At 35.8% G+C, this 17732-nt stretch overlaps 2 protein-coding genes across 8 annotated transcripts; one reads left to right on the top strand and one right to left on the bottom strand.

Moving 5' to 3' along the window:
- The first annotated feature begins 2285 nt into the window (after positions 1-2285).
- LOC125201055 (alkaline ceramidase-like) lies at positions 2286-6977 on the top strand. Of its 7 annotated transcripts, none has more exons than XR_007172833.1 (5): positions 2286-2508; positions 4707-4795; positions 5438-5907; positions 6457-6646; positions 6691-6977. XR_007172833.1 is itself a non-coding variant. In XM_048098944.1 (4 exons), the coding sequence occupies exons 2-4, from the start codon at positions 4545-4547 to the stop codon at positions 6582-6584; spliced, it is 849 nt and encodes a 282-aa protein (XP_047954901.1). In that variant the 5' UTR covers positions 2287-2549; positions 4474-4544; the 3' UTR covers positions 6585-6977. The 7 variants fall into 7 exon arrangements, 2 of the variants coding, with proteins under 2 accessions (XP_047954901.1, XP_047954902.1); XR_007172829.1 differs by having other exon boundaries at positions 4474-4795; XR_007172830.1 differs by having other exon boundaries at positions 2286-2549.
- Positions 6978-10981: 4004 nt separating this feature from the next.
- Positions 10982-16743, bottom strand: LOC125202494 (UV radiation resistance-associated gene protein-like). The gene is made up of 6 exons (XM_048100895.1): positions 16328-16743; positions 15080-15286; positions 13672-13852; positions 11859-12007; positions 11394-11621; positions 10982-11266 (listed from the first exon to the last, which is right to left on the bottom strand). The coding sequence occupies exons 1-6, from the start codon at positions 16520-16522 to the stop codon at positions 11150-11152; spliced, it is 1077 nt and encodes a 358-aa protein (XP_047956852.1). The 5' UTR covers positions 16523-16743; the 3' UTR covers positions 10982-11149.
- Positions 16744-17732: the final 989 nt, after the last annotated feature.

Genomic DNA, 17732 nt, shown 5'->3' with positions numbered 1-17732 from the left:
AAGGGAACAAAATAGTGAATTGTATCTCCATTCTATTCTTTTGCTTATATATTTTTTTCTTAAGAATAGTCATTTCATTTTCAATGAGAATAACCATTCCTTCCCTATACTATGAGCATGATCTCTATTCTATACTTATTCCTTCTTATTTTAGATTTTGTGAAAGATAGATATGCGAATTTAGTTCCTATAGTGGCCCCTCCTATAGTTTGCCATTTGCACATTTTTGGTCCTCATACTTATCAATATCCATATATGTCTCTAAATTTTAATAGAATTAACTACATAAATAGTATCTGATCTTTCACTTTCGCACGTAAATGGTACCTGATTTTTATTTTATATCGTTTTTGGTACCTATAAATCACATTTTGGTACCTGATGCAATTTTCTTCCCAAAATGCCCTCTAAACAAATACATCTTCTCATTTATATCATAAAGAATATTTTAGGTATACATAAAATTAGTACCAAAAGTGATACCACCTTCTCTCATTCTCCTCACTCTTTATACTATTATTATTAATCAATATTAATATTATTATTTTGATGTTATAAATTAATAATTAATGTATTTTTAATATCATTCTCTTATTTTAGATTTTGTGAAAGATAGATATGCGAATTTAGTTCCTATAGTGGCCCCTCCTATAGTTTGCCATTTGCACATTTTTGGTCCTCATACTTATCAATATCCATATATGTCTCTAAATTTTAATAGAATTAACTACATAAATAGTATCTGATCTTTCACTTTCGCACGTAAATGGTACCTGATTTTTATTTTATATCGTTTTTGGTACCTATAAATCACATTTTGGTACCTGATGCAATTTTCTTCCCAAAATGCCCTCTAAACAAATACATCTTCTCATTTATATCATAAAGAATATTTTAGGTATACATAAAATTAGTACCAAAAGTGATACCACCTTCTCTCATTCTCCTCACTCTTTATACTATTATTATTAATCAATATTAATATTATTATTTTGATGTTATAAATTAATAATTAATGTATTTTTAATATCATTCAAATATAGTTAATTATAATTATAGTTATAATTATATTTAATTATTATAAAAATATTATTGTTATAATACTAAAACTAGCAGTAATTAATAAATAATTATAGTATAATTATATAAATTATGAATCATATAATATTATGTAATAATAATTGTGAATTGTATTCGTAATGATATAAAGAGTTGAATATTTTTAGTTAGATGTTTCAATCTTAAAATGAGGATAAAGTAATTTAATAAAAAATATTCAATTAATTTAATTATTTTAAATAATTAATTAATTAGATATTTTGTTCTTGATTTATATTATGAATGCAATTGATGTGTATATAAAAAATCAAAAGGAAAGAAGAAAAAGAAGATAAAAAAAAAAGAAAGAAGAAGAAATATAAACTAAGGAGAAAAAAAGAGAGAAGAAAGAAAGATAAAATACTAAAAAAGGAAGAAAATGAAGAAAAAAGAATGAACAAGAAACTAAAATAGAAATAAGAAAGGAAGAAAAAATAGTCACACATTTGGTACTATTTAATTGAAATTTCCAAAAATATCTTCTATAACAAAAAAATCACATCTTTGGTACCTGAGGTTATTTTTGTCACAAGGTACCAAAAACGATATAAAATAAAGATCAAGTACCATTTATTTGCAAAAGTGCGAGATCAGGTACCATTTATGTAGTTTACCCATTTTGATATGATATTGTTGGAAGGACTTTTGCATTTTTAGGGCTTTTTAAAATGTGATTTAGCCATTAAAGGCTATTTTTGTAAATTTTTTAATTTTTATCCCTCTCTCGTTTTTAATTACTATTATTTTCTCTCTCTTAAATTATTTATTTTCTTTTTTTCGGTTATTGAGTAAGAAATCTGGATAAATAAATTTATTCTCGTAAATGCTTAGAAATGAAGTTTCACTATATAAGTAGTACCAAATATATATTTTAGTACCTAATCGCTACGAGACTTATAAGAGAGCTTGATATTCACTGTCCTAGGAAAAGTCTTTAATGAATTTAATTCTGCAAAACTACCACAAATGACAAAACTATGCATGATATAATTAACTGTTGATAAATATTGGTAAATTTTGATAAAATATAATAATGATTATGTTTTTGCTTTATGAATTCTTTCAAACTAATCGAATGCGAAATGTGCAATCGACATTGAATCAAAAGAGTATTCCAAAAATAAAATAAAAAAGAAAATCGCACAGTCGTGAATCGGTGAATTACGTGCCCTAACGCGTAGCTCCACGCACCCCAATTAGTGAGTTTAAAATTCTTTCAAAAATCAAAACTCACTGGATTCCATCACCTACATCAAATCGGTATAATCTCTGTTTCGATTAAATAATTTCCCAATTGCGAATTTAATTCAAGGGAATCCGGCCATGTTCTTCCATTCGCCTGCACGAACACATATAGATACGACTACACAGCGCTGATATATCTGTATTATTTCTGCCGAATTTCGACGGGTGAGTGCAGCGGCCGCCTCGCAGATCTGAGTTTTTATTAGGTCAGTTTGCTTTGTGAATCCACGGTTTTTATCAAAGTAATGCGGAAAATTAAGCTTTGCTGGTGTTTGATTCATCGAGGATGCTAATTATGATATTTTTAGTGATTTATTGGATACGGATAGGAGAGTTGTTTTCCGGATGGGTTGAGTGGAACGATTGGTGCTTCGTTTGGGATTTTTGTGTCTAATGATTGCGTTTTGTTGAATATTTGATTTGGAGATCGGTTTGGTGGATGTTCCTTTAGCACTATTAATGCGTTCGCTTTTTCTGTCTGCTAATCTGTTGCTTTATGTTTGTTCATGTCCATTGTTTCATGTGTAGAAGTATTAATTAACTCCATTTGATATTGATTGTGGAGGTTGATTCATGTTATTAAATTTCAACAATTTTGAAAAATATAGGTGGTTGATCAGTTTAATGGAGTACTTACTAACTGCTTATTTGATATTGATTGGGGAGATTGATCAGTTTAATGGAGTACTTACTAACTGCAACCATAGATCACTTTTTGGATGAGAATCAAACTTGAGATTTCAGCGTGTAGTTCCTTGTGATGTAGATGACCAATACCACCCCGTGCTCTGACATTTTGTAGAGTTTCAGTTCCATGTGTGACTTTCACTTGAGCCACTTTCCTCAACTTTATAACTATACATAAATCATCAATTTCTAAACTATTTTCTAATATTATTGTTTAACCTATGGTTGCATTTTGTTTGTTTGATCTATTCGGTAGCCTTTTTTCCTGGCGATTGAGACTCCGATTATGATATCAATATCTTGGAGCCTGCTTTCTTCAAATATTATTTCTGTTGGTCGGTCCTTAGCTTCAATCACCAAAGCAATAAAATAGACTAGTGACAAGAGATTTCAAGTTTTCTTTTGATTCTATGTGTCAACTGGATCTATGATTACCTCTCCTGTGTGCAGCATGCTTATTCGGTCAAATTTTACTTTATTCTCTATTGAAGAAGCTGTGCAATAAATTTATCAAGCCAATTAGCCGAGTGAAGTTTTATATATGAAATGGGAAAAATGCTGCAATGGACTGAGTAGAGATTATCCCATCTTAATTGTAAGAACTTTAAGAAAAAGAAAGGTTGTAGGAAGGAGTATGTGCAGTTCAAGTGTTAATATTAAGATTGCATGGAGAAAGCATATCATTGCTTTAGATAAATCCCAATATAAAAAACACACTTCATTGTGCTCCCGTGCTCTGCTATATTGCTGCAGATCCTAAGCTCATACTATACTGGTGTAATGTTGTTTACTTAAATGTGTTAAGGCTTGAGATCTCATTAGATGGTCTGTTGCTGGTATGTGTTCATTCAACATACACAAATGAAGGCACCTTGTTATTTGGTTCATGCTTCTTTCCAGTATTTTGGATTTGTTCAAATTGTTATAGAATTCTATTTTCTGCAGGCTAATGTAGTTCTGAAATTATATTGAGGTTGTTCACTTTAACAAAATCAAAGGTTTTCATCGGATATTCATCAATTGTATTTGGCATGTTGTTGAGATGGTTGAAGTATATGGTTTATAATACTTGGTCTTGTTAATGAAATGGCCCTCTCCCCTGATCTCCTTGAAGCAGCTTTTCCATCAGTACATCATATTGATTTATTACCCCCCTCCCACCCCCGTCTATGCGAAAATAGTCGTATTTTTCCATTTTTGGTTCTTCCACCAAAATTAGTCCCTTTTCTATTGATGGAATCTTTCTTACCATTTTTCTCTTTGTCCCACCAACTTTATCAATTGCACATTAAAACCCGTGCCATCCACAAATGAGGCTATTCTTCGTGATTGGAGGGAGTATTACAGTTGATCATGACAGTTATTCTAATTGTTTTACTTTCTAAGTTGCCTCGTATCTGGTCTGTGCACTTATTCAGATTATAAATTAAATTTTATCTGTAGGATTCTGGAAATAGTCACATCCCAGTGCGCCTTAAGAAAGGCTGATAACAGTAAATCTTAAGTGCTGAGAAATGGAAGATCTGTCAAGTTTTTGGGGCCCTGTGACATCCACACATGAGTGGTGTGAACTGAATTACGCCCACTCTTCCTATATTGCTGAATTTTTCAACACCATATCTAATGTCCCATGCATCATTCTAGCACTCATTGGTCTTGTTACTGCACTGAGACAGCGATTTGAGAAAAGGTTCAGCGTCCTTCACTTATCAAATATGATACTTGCCATTGGCAGCATGCTCTATCATGCCACACTGCAGCGACTGTAAGTTCTTATTTTGTGTGCTTGCCTATCTGCTTTGTTATTTAAAATCAGATCGATTCTGTTCCGTGTTACTTTCATCTTTAAACATGTGACATTTAGTGGAAATACTGCTTCTTGTCGGTCTCTACGTTTTGTATAATAGTAGAGTCTAGTATTACTTGTTTGTTAGGGTACACCAAATAACTAAGGAAACCTGGTATTGGAAGTTTCAAATTTCAGATGTTAGAAATTTGGCTTGTTGGTCACTTGGTTGAGATTTTAGAGAAAGAGATCTCGTATAACAGCCGTTTAGTGTAACATGTCTTTTAGTTTAAGTGGGCTTCAGATTGTTATCAGCCATCAAAGGAGCTTGATGATCATTGTGATTGTTTCTGAATTGGTCTATATATGATTTTGGCTGGTTGACTATGTTCCTTGCCTTGCTTCAAACTGGTCTCATATAGAGGGGCTAAGACAGTATCTTGAGGTTAAGATGATAGAGTATCTATTGGTTCTTCTTGTCAAAATATAGGATATATCTTATGAACTTATGTAAGTCAGGCAGTTTCTATTAATTAGTTTATTGAGCTGCGTCTAGTATTGATATATCTGGCACTATTTTATTATAACCACTGCTCTTCTATTATTTTTCAATTCATTCAGGCAGCAGCAAGGGGATGAAACACCCATGGTGTGGGAAATGCTCCTTTACATCTACATTCTCTACTCTCCCGACTGGCATTATCGAAGTACAATGCCCACATTTTTGTTTCTCTATGGCGCAGTATTTGCAGTTGCACACTCACAAGTTCGCTTCGACATTGGTTTCAAGGTGCACTACGCATTGCTTTGTCCCCTTTGCATTCCCAGGATGTACAAGTATTACATTCACACAGAAGAAAAAGCTGCTAAGCAGTTGGCAAAGCTGTACGTGGCCACTCTTGTGATGGCAACTATCTGCTGGCTAGTCGACCGTCTCTTATGCAAGAATATTTCGCTGTGGCACTTCAATCCACAGGGTCATGCCTTGTGGCATGTTTTAATGGGTTTCAACTCATACTTTGCCAACACATTTTTGATGTTCTGCCGAGCTCAACAACGAGGGTGGGATCCAAAAGTAGAGCGCATTTTGGGTATGCTCCCTTACGTGAAGATTCAAAAACCAAAAGCCCAGTAGCAGATGAATATTACAAGTGCGAACATGTAACGTGCTGGTTGGCAAAACTGAGATCCATTTTTTCGCTCCTTTTGTTCTGAAACATGTATGTAAATGATAGCTGGGAGTAACTTAGTTGGTTGGTATTTGAATTTTGACTGTAAAATTAGAATTTTGTGAGGTAGAAAATTTTTAGACTTCCCACTCTAGCCACCACCAAGTAGATGTCATTTATCATTGAGTTGTCAATGTTTTCGATATGTCATGTTTGACGACTATTTCACTCGTTTGAATCATGGAATGAATACTGTTCGTGGGATATGTGATCATCTTGGCACCCTTTATTTTTATCTTCAGACTTGGATTGATTACAATTCACCAGGATAATTTTCTGTTACTTTACGCTAAACTTTGAACTAAATACTTTATTGTCACATTTTTTAAGTGATGCGTTTTTCTTTTTTTGAATGTTCCACTCTAAATACTTTGGACTTATTAAAACCTGAAAGAATGTCGCACACCTCAGGGTTCCAAGGCTATGGAGGCTCGGCTAAAAGGGGCAAGTTGATGTCAGGGGCCTCGGCCAACAAAGCGAGGGCGCCTCGTCCGACCCACCGGCAGAAAGGACCCCGACAGCAAAGTCTCGACCCGTGACCACCGTGTGCGGCTCTCCCCCAAAACCGCCATTCTCTTCTACGACTTGCAGGACCGGCTCGGCTGCGACCGCCCCAGCAAGGCCATCGATTGGCTGATGGCGCAGGCCAAATCCGCCAATGCAAATTGCAGCGGTTATGCGAGGGAACCACTTCAGTCCGGTTATTATTCTCTGTTTCTAAGGCTTCGGATTTTCCAACCAGGAGCTGATCAACTTCCACCCGCTGATGAGGTGGCAGCTTTGAGCATGTCTTCTTCGGACTTCGGTCTTGCAGCATTATTAAGCATTGGGAGATTTAATTTTAACATTGTTTGTTCAATTTTTTTTTCTTAGCTAATGTACATTCTATGTAACAACTGCGGTGGGATAGAGATTTTGATTTTTTTATTTAACTTTTTTTTTAATACTCCGTCTCTCCACAAAAAATAGGGCACATTTGTTATTTTTTGTTGTCCACGAAAAATAGGACACATTCAAATATTATGGACCCCACATTCCACTAACAATACTTCTCTATTACGTTTTTCCTTTTTCTCTTACTAATAATATATGGACCTCACATTCCACTAACACTGCTCTTTCTCTTACCTTTTTCTCTTATTTCGTACTTTACCAATTTTACATTAAAATCTGTGTCATTCACAAAGTGCCCTATTTTTCGTGGACGGAGGAAGTAATAATTTTTATTTTTGAAATAATTAAAAAATCTAATAAAAATGCTTAATTTGGTCAAAATCAGCTTAAACAGCCATTGACCGTTACTTTAGACGGAGTCGTCCAAAATGGACTGATTCCGACTCGAGTTCAAATGTGTGAGATGCAATAATTCAAAATGTAATGTCTGAGACTAAAATCGTAAAAACGTCATATGTTTAGGGCCACATTTGACCCTTACTCGAAAAATAATATCGGAATCTACAAAATCACAACCGCAACACTAATTTGACGATGAAGTGACTAAGATATTTCTCTGCCATCCAATAGGACAAGAGTTCATGATTTTGGATAGAGAACCTGTTGGTTTTTCTTTGAATAATTCTGTGATATAAAGATACACTAACCGGGCGTAATACAACCCAAATGAAGAACGGATATAAAAGTACAATAAATGAATTGAAATAACAAAAACAATAATCAAAACTATAAACTGTAAAGATATAAGCCGAGTCGAGGAGTCCTCTTTCCGCAAGACGAGATACGCCCTGGTAGTGCTCTCGGATTAACGTGTCGTCCCTAAAGATAAAACGGCTTCGACTTGTTTGTTGCAGCACCGCTCCGGCGAATTGGATGATGGCGAGGGCAGAGCTTCGATGGAAGACTATGCAAAGAGAGGGAGAGAGCTATGCAAATGATATGCAATCTTTTGTGTCTAGTGTTGAGTAGAGAATGCAATGGATGCATGCCTATTTATAGGCCAAGTCCACTCATGGGCATTGATGGAGTCAACGGCCATTATGTGTGCCATGATGGCTTTGACTGTAACCGCCGGGGGTTACTAGCCGTTACGGGAGCTAGAGGAGACTGATGCATCTAGACACGCTACACGACGGAGTTCATCGTGAACCTTTTGGTCACACGATACGTCGAGGTCCATCGGGGACCTTTTGTCACCCGCTATGCATCGGGGTCCGTTGTGGACCGCTTGGGACCCGCTATACGTCGGGGTCTGTCGTGGACCTTTTAGCACCCGTTGTGCACTTGGGTCCAATATAATTATTACACGTAATAATTCATCTTATTAAATCAATGTTTATTAAGGTTCTCTCCACCAATGTGGGATAATTAACTCTTTTAATTAATCCCTTGGTTTTATCTCATACTCCCTCCGTCCACAAAAAATAGATCACTTTTGCCATTTTGGGACGTCCACAAAAAATAGATCACTTTCTAAAAATGAAAAGTTTATCTCTTATACTTTTCCCACTTTTTCTTCCCTCTCTCATACTTTACTCACTTTTTCTCCCTATCTCTCTTACTTTACCTACTTTTTCTCCTCATCTCTCTTACTTTACCAATTCTACATTAAAACCCGTGCCGAACAACAATAGATCTATTGTTTGTGGACGGAGGGAGTAGCTCCTTTATAGCTCACCATTGTGACAAACTTTAATTCATAATTTCTCACTCACCGGGAATCAGTTTAGAGAAAATGAATATACCACGGAAATCTACTCCGAAATTAGATCGTCGCTATTGCATTTAATTTTACAAAATTAAATGTCTCGTCACATTTATATTGGTCAAAGTCCATTGACCAAACACGATTCCAACAATCCCCCGCATGAGTGAAAATTGCCAATATATGCAGACACAAGCTCAACCCTCAAGAGGTATGTAAGCATAAGGATAGATAGTTTTTGTCTTTGAACCATCCATAGTCAACACCATCGGATACACAGGCGGCCTAGTAGCGCGATGCTTTGAACTAGTCCTCCATGGCGTGCACCGAGATAATGGTGTTAACATTTAAACAACTCAACCTCATCCGTTCCCATGTTTTGTGTCTTTTACGGCCTTGGACACCACTTCGGATTCATAAGTGTGTAATTTGAAGAGGCCACACTTCACACTTACATAGGTGATTCCCAGTCGAGTATCTTGCCATACTCGATCTCCTATGAGAACTCAATCTCCTCGAGATCCTTTAGGAATCATTAAAAGTCATAGACTTAAGCTCACCACTAGACAAGTTTTTCAACACTCTATTGCTCCCTAGGGAATAGATATAGATGAGTGTTTCACACGAACTCTCATAGCTTAGTTTTCCCATTGAACCAAGTTCTTGGGATCTCTAGTCATCATGGTTGAGTTATCACTATGATAATTCTTTAGTTTGTGGATTTCAAACTCATTCCCTCTAGCAGTTTATTCATTTGATCACGGTTTAACCATTTGGTTAGCCGATCCGCTAGATTATTTATTGACTTCTCATAGTCAAATGTAATCACCTCTGTTGTGATCAAATGTCTCACGGTATTATGTCGTCGACGAATCTGTTGAGACTTACCATTGTACAAGCCATTGTTTGCCCATCCTATAGCAGTTTACTGACTTAGCCCATGATTTTGAGTATACTTCAAGTACCTGAAAACTCTTACAAGAGATTTCCAATGCTTCTTGCTTGCATTGCTCGTGTAATAACTCAACTTGTTCACGACTCAAGTAGGTCTATTCTAGTACAATTAGTAAAATACAAAATACACCCAACGACCTGTGCATAAACATTATATGGGACGAAGGGAGTAATAAACATGGTGTGAAAAATACTACTTGTGTCATGATAATGTTCCCCAATTTTGATGTTAAAACCAAACAATAATGCCAAGAGTAGCATACAACAAAGGGGCAAAGCCGAATAGATATTGATATAGAAAAACAATGCAAACCTATTCGCTGATTTCTCTTTCACCCAAAATGCTTGCTTCACAAATCACAATGAAAAAATTTAAAAAGCAACAAAAAATTCACCTTTACATGACAAACTCTTCTCCTCTGAGTTGCAAGTTGGAACCTTTATGAAAAGTGATAAGAGCCCTTTCAGTCATTAATTTTGGTCTCATTAAGTTTGAAATTTAAATATTATATCATAAAGTTTTAATATTTTTCAATTGTTCCATTAGTATACATATTTCAATGAAATAACAACATTTCGAACATCGTAAAAAGATGGCATTTTTTTATACAGATGGAACAGTTAAAAAAATTGAACTTAGTTTTATGTTTTTAAACTGCATAGGACAAACCATAATTTGACAAAACTTCGAAATTCAACTATTATTCCTTAGGAAAATATTGGAACGAAACAAATGAAATTTTGTAAACGATCGATTGTGAGGAAATTCAAATGAAAAGAGAGGTGTGGTGTTTTAGATTACCAGCAGCAGCGAAATGGAGGGAGGCAACTTCAAGTGGGAGCGCCGAGACTGCTATAGTGCTACAGGAGTCAGGACACACTTGGGACACATTGGAGAAAGTGTGGCAGCGGGGACGAGGACATGCTTAGGACTTGGCAGAATCAAGGCACAGGACGGCTAATTATGGTGGAGTCGAGCGCTGCTACGATTGCTGCTTGTGGCTGAAATTGGGCGAATGACGAACTAGGCCTTGAGATGAGACAGGTGGCAGTAACGAGCGTGGTCACAGTGGATGACAGCAACAGTGAGATGGAAGGAGGAGGTGCCAACTAGGGTTTATATGGAGCTCAGACATGGACGAGATTGAGAAAGAAGCAGAGAAAAAATGAAAAATGAGAGGGAAAATGGGAAGCATGGTAGAGAAAATTTCAAAATCGTCGTATATAATTAAATGAAAATTATTTCATAAAATGATAAAAATGATTGTTCAAAAATATACTATCATCCAGATGGTCTATTTTCCAGTATCATTGCCCATGAACTAAACAAAAAAAATTTAAGATAAGAAAAGGCTGAATACAAACTATGCAAGTTAACATCAAATATAATTGGCACTGATTTGGAAAATAGACCAAGAATTTAAGGTGCTCGGCCAAAAACAGCACCCTTCTAATCTAGAATACAAGTAATCAATCCATTTACAGAAACTTTCACATATCTATGTACTCTGGGGAAAGAACTGTTAGTGTAAGCTCCTTTAGATTTGCTAATATATGTCGAGGTCCTACGCTCTTAACACCGATAAAATTCAAGAGTTGCTCTAAATCCTGCAATTAAATTTACAAATGAGTAATATGACACCATTCTCGTATCGTGCACAAAATAAACCACTCACGTGTCCAATTATTTTTCAAGTGAAGTATGACTAGCGCAAGAATCCAGAAATGAACACACCTTGTTTAGCAGGAATACAGCGTAAGCTGCCCTTGTTGAGTCTTGACCTTCAATGAATAAAGGAAATTCTACGGGCTTTGAGCTTGTGGATATTACTGTATCAAGAGACGTACTGGAAGCTGAAAGTTCAACTGAAGGGGAATAGTCACGTATAAATGATCGAGAACCTCCTAAGCGTAATGGATAGCGCAGAGGGACTTGCAAATAAGAAGCAATCAGAGACACGGCCTGCATAGGAACAGGCCATTTTGATCACGATATAACAAATCGTAGTAAGTGTACTCGCAGATTGACAGCAACAGATATGCATAAACTATATAAAGCTTGCCACTCTGAAATCAACCCCAGAGATGCACAAATGGATAAATAATTAAATAATATAACTGCCTATTGTTATATACAGTAGAACAACAGTTCAGCAAATTGTAACCAAAATTCATTTTTCTAGAAAGGGAATGTACATACATGAGCTACATATCCAAGAGCAGTTGATGATCGCTGAACCTCCTTCTTGTCGGTAAAAAAACTCATCTTCGTAAAAGAGACCACAGTGAGGTGCAGTCCTGAGATAGTCAATGTGCCCTGGTCGAGAGGTTTTGATCCATCAGGGACACCTGTTGGGAGAAGAATAAAACAGCAAAACATATTACGAACAGAAAACTCAAGATGCTTCACATGAAGCATCAAGAAGTAACTCCTAATAACTTCAAGTTATCATCAATTGCATTATAATAGTTTACAACATCTACTATATATATTATGTGCATATGCAACCAGTAACTTCAGAACATCTATACTGAAAGTCAATATAAAACAAAAACAAGTAAATCATCCTTGCAAAACAACAATATGATTATAATGTTTCTGCAAATATGTTCATACAACTGTGTTACACATGGCAATATTTACATAACAAAAAAGTACAGTCCAATGTTTTAACCCAACAACGGCCTTATTTTTTAGGTGGATCATTTAAAGGTTTATGGGAGTGAGAAATAGCACAGAGGTAAGAAAACAAAAGAAAAATATATAGATGTACAAGGCATGAGCAGTGAAGCAAATACACTGTTGGACCTCACAAACAAGGTTGGAAACAACCAAAAAAAAACACAAGATGCCATTACTGTTACTGCCATATATATGCCAATTTCTCCATTTAACCTAACCCCGGCTGATAATTTCAACGATAGCCCCTAGTCACATCTCATCTGTGTCTTCAACTACTGCTACTTTCATACAGAAAGTAAACCTATAATACAAATTATTCCAGCCTGATCTGCCCTCTACTCCATTGACTCTTTTTTGTATTTTTAAGAGATAAGAAATGACGAGAAGCAAACTATCAACAACCAGAACAATCATTAACATTTACAACTGTAATAGATCCTCTTCAGCAGCACCATACCATACTACAAATAGCTTCATTACTGCTGTGTTAAATCTTTTGGTATTTTACTAACAAATGTGAAACAATTATGCCCAGACAACAGGCAACATTTACTACAAACTAGTTTACCAAATCTAAAAACCATGCAGCATGGACTAGCTTATATGACCCAGAACAAATAATTGTTGGATATGCAATTATTAATAGGAAGATCCAAGAATGTCAAAAAAGTATACTTCATTATTTCTAGATATAAGGTACTAGATCTGCAGATAAGGGTCTACAATTTTGTAATGATGCTTGCTTAGTTTAACATGATAAATAATAAGGAATAGTGGAATACACATACTTTAGGGGATTAATATCAGGTGTCTGACCCTGCTGATGATCTTGACAGGTGAGCTTTGTTATCTTAGTTATTTATATAGCATAATAAGCACAGGACCCACGAAAGAAGATTGTTATAGAAACATGACAAATTATAATACAGCAAATTGGTTGTTATAATTTCATTGGCTTATTTCTTTTTCTAATACATATTTGAGGTCAAAATTATGAATCAATAACTTGCTTCTAAGTTCTAACAAGTTCAGAAGTGAATGAAGCTGTGGCTTATACATTCTGTCTATCTCAGACTCTAAACACAAAATTATATTTGACTTGATTTCAACTCTCTAACTAAGTCACCGATTCATGATTTTACAGCATAAAGTAATTGTTCATCTGCAGTTTTACATTCTTGTCATCTGAAAGTATACTATCAGAGATTCAGAGTAAATTACTGACTGATATTTCAACTCACTGAATAAATTTGAGATCAATTACCTTTAATTTAAAAAACATAATCACTTTACATTTAATTAAATATCCTCATTTCTTATCAACAATTACCTGACTTAATACTACTACGAAATGATTCAAGTTCTTGCTCAGATGATTTTCTGACCACAACTTTTACTGGATATAGCAAGGTGACCTGTGTGACCATATACTGCTGCCTCAATCTCAATGATTTCTGCAAATTTTTCAAATGACCATAACCTTTTTCTCCAGCAAGTAATCTACTTGAGTCCTGCGCCAGAACAAATTTACATTTTAGATAAGTAATTATACCTCATAAATATATATCTAATCCATTCCACAAGTTAAAGAAAATAAGGAAATATAGAATGAAGAATGAAGAGCAATATCATTTTAGGCTCTTAGCTACACAAAAATTCAAATAATGGCTAGAAATTGAGAAACAATGTGTTCACCTGTCAAACAGAAGAAAAAAAATACTGTGTGTAGTCATAGTGAGCGTCAACACATTAAGCATTCATATATGCGCTTATAAAAATGGCTTAAGTCCAAAATTGCTTTATGTCAAAAAGAGTCAAAAAGTTATTTGATCTCAAGAGTGTTTATAAAAATTTTCTCTGAAATGAAAATCTTTTGTCTTCATGAGACTCTAGAAGACTCTGCATCAATTATTTCCATTGGGGATCTGGATTTTTGGCCACTTACAATTTGCACATTGCTCATTATTTTCAGGCAAGTAAATATCCATCAACCAACTCAAGAAGACATCTACAGAAGTACTCTTCAGATATTGGTCATTACACTGAATTAGCTGAACAATGTCTTTCAGATGATCACATCAAATATTTGGAAAGGAAAATAAGGAAAATGATCTGGAGATAGTAAAATGGTAGCTAAAACTATACTCCCTATGTCCCTCAAAAATAGCAAGTATTTCCATTTTGGTCCATCCCTTAAAATTATGCAATTCTAATTCAGGAAACTTTTGAACAACATATTGACCCTATACATAATGTTATTTGCAACTTATCCATTAGAATTAACAATTTAATATTTTGTGGAACTATCCACTAACCGTACATAAATAAACACTACTAATAATGTAGACCCCACAATCAAGTAAGACTACTTCCCAAACTTTTTCTCTTTCTCTCTCTTACTTTACCAATTGCGCGTTAATACCCGTGCCATTTCAAAACTTGCTATCTTTAAGGGCCGGAGGGAGTATAAAATACTGAGCCCTTGACAGAATGATTTATATTTTAGAGGGATTTTGCTTATAATGATTTATTATCATTTGATTAGGGTATCTAATTGGTCTACATCATATATTGCAGGTATATAGATGACCATACAAGCATATTTTATAGCATGTTTACTTGTAATAGAAGTATATGCAAGTCAGACAGATAATAATAATAATAATTGAGAATAATCATAAATTCATTTCAGTTAAGAAAACTAGGGAAGAAAGCCAAATAACATAGTCAAACATTACCTGCATGCGTTTGTTAGCCACAGAAATAGAACTTCCACCGATCAAAAGAGATCTAATTTCACCACTAAGTCGTTCCTCCTGCTTTCTGACCTTCTCTTTTACAACCTTGGAACGCATAGACATCTTCCCCATCAACAACTTACGATGTTCCAATTTCTCACGCATCTGATCAAGCTCATTCGACCTACTTAATGACTCAGATTCTATCTGCCCATAGAACCACCAATGCATTGGTGAATTGCTGCAGTTAAGTTGGATGGAAAAGAATAGAAAAGCACCATAAAAGGTTGTCTCATTCATTTAGCAGGTATCGCATAATCTCTTTCACACACAGAACCAAACACATAAGAGTTAATTGCATGAGAGACACAAGAGCAGAGAAAGCAACAATAACAACTACTCTTACTACCGCATGTAATAAAGTAATATATCCTGACTATAGAGAAGCCTATCTAGGAGATATTTCTTGCTGCTTACTGTCTTCGGGACATAACTTAACTTGAGATTATCAAACACAACCAATCAATGAAAAAGAGAATAACGGGAATCGGTGCTTTTACAAATATAGCCGACCCCCTAGTCATGATTACCAAACACATAAAGATCCTGATGCAGGGAATCCAAATAATGCCAGTGAAAAATGAAAAAGTAATATGAAGTGAACACAGCTGTTGAGGACTGACAGGAGCTATCGAAAGAATCCTCACAAAATATTCAAATTAATAACATGATGACTTATCATTTTTTATTGGTATCAGGCGATTGATGTATGTATCATAGTTACATAGTTCGAATAGTCACAAAGAACATCAATATTATTGAAGCAATTTAGCTAATAAGACAAATTCATCATGAACCTGAGTTTCTTAAACAACCACCACATGATGGTTAGCCAATAATCATATCTTTACTTTGAACCAAATCTCATAGGCTTTTCTTTTCAATAACCAAACTCCCGATTCTCAGTTGAAGCCATTAACATCAGAAACTTCAAATAGTCAATTTTCAAGTAAAAAACAAAACTCAGGAAATGGAGAATAATCATTGAGTCAAAAACAAATTTCCAAATTTGATAGTATCTGATTCAAGGAACTAGCAAAGCGCATTCCAGATCACTTAAACACAAACTACACCGTATGAAAAGACATAATATTCAAATGGAGAATAATCATTGGGTCAGTTAGTGCAAAAGTGATCCCATTTATCCATAGAAGCTATCACAATTAATTACTCGGATTAAATATTTACTTGTATCCACGACTGAAGCTTCTCTTCAAGTACCAATTTCTTAGTCTTGGCTTCCTCAAGTGCGGAGGTCAAACTGTATAAACGAGCGAGCTCCTGCTCGTAATCCTCCCATTCGATGACCTTTGCTGGATGATCCTCCTGTGCTACCCGGTTTTCCTCTTGTACCTTCACAATTGGCTTTTTAGACGACGCCATTCACAAGTCACGATCGCTGAATTGTTTCCAGAAAATCTCTTCGATTTCAACGGAGAAATATGATATCCATCGCCGTAGCTCCTCTTCACCATAGTACTACGATTAACTTTCAGGATGAAATCTAGGGTTTAGATGACCGTGCCCTCATAGCTATAACTCTTTCAATTTTGGGAAAATGGGAGAAATCGAAGAAAGGAAAGTGCAATGTTTCTGTTTTATTTTTTGTTCACATATATTTTTATTCTTATATCTGACGCAGGTGGCTGGGAGGGTGTGGTGCTTAAATTAAAAAACATTTAAGCATCCACAATGGCAATAGGTCAGCTATAGGCCAGCTTTTCTCCCTGCCATATCATTAGCACTAAAAATCCACATGCCACATCATCATTTTAATCAAATAGGCTAGCCTAAGGCCAGTCACAGGCTAGTCGCAATAAAAATAATCCAAAAACAATTACATTTACGGAATTAAATTTACGATAAATTACGGAATTAAATTTACGAGACATATACGGGAAAATTCATTAATTTCATTTAAAACAACTCTTCAATTATATCCTTTTGGAGTTGAATATGAGCATCAACTTGGCGCATGTCGGCATGTGCCGGAGACGGTCGGCTTCATCGTGAGGTACCCCCTTCATCAGTATCGTCATTGGCTCAATTAGTCAGTTGTACGCCTTCGTCTTCGATGATCATGTTGTGCATGATAATGCAGGCGTACATTATATCAGCAATGCAGTTGACATCCCACAAACGCATTGGACCTTTAATTGCCACTCATCGAGACAGGAGCACATCAAATGCATGCTCCACGTCCTTGCGCGCCGACTCCTACCGTTTCGCAAAGTAGGCCTTCCTGTCATCATTTGCGCATGTCGATCGTCTTCACAAAGACAGGCCACCTAGGGTATATCCCATCCGCCAAGTAGTAGCCCATATCATGCCGGTTGCCGTTGGCCACAAATGAGACGGCCGGACCAATGCCCTGACACTTTTTCTCGTTGAAGAGGGGCGACGAGTTGAGACGTTGAGGTCGTTGTTCGACCCGGCTACCCCAAAATACGCATGCCAGATCCACAGCCGGTAATCAGCTACGGCCCCGAGGATCATCGTGGGATTCTTTCCCTTGTAGCCGGTCGTGCCAGGCAGTTGGACAGTTCTTCCACTTCCAATGCATACAATCTATGCTGCCTAACATCCCGGAGAA

This window comes from Salvia hispanica, chromosome 1 (genome assembly GCF_023119035.1).
Source record: "Salvia hispanica cultivar TCC Black 2014 chromosome 1, UniMelb_Shisp_WGS_1.0, whole genome shotgun sequence".
NCBI lineage: Eukaryota > Viridiplantae > Streptophyta > Magnoliopsida > Lamiales > Lamiaceae > Salvia > Salvia hispanica.
This window is presented reverse-complemented; position numbering and strand designations above follow the sequence as displayed.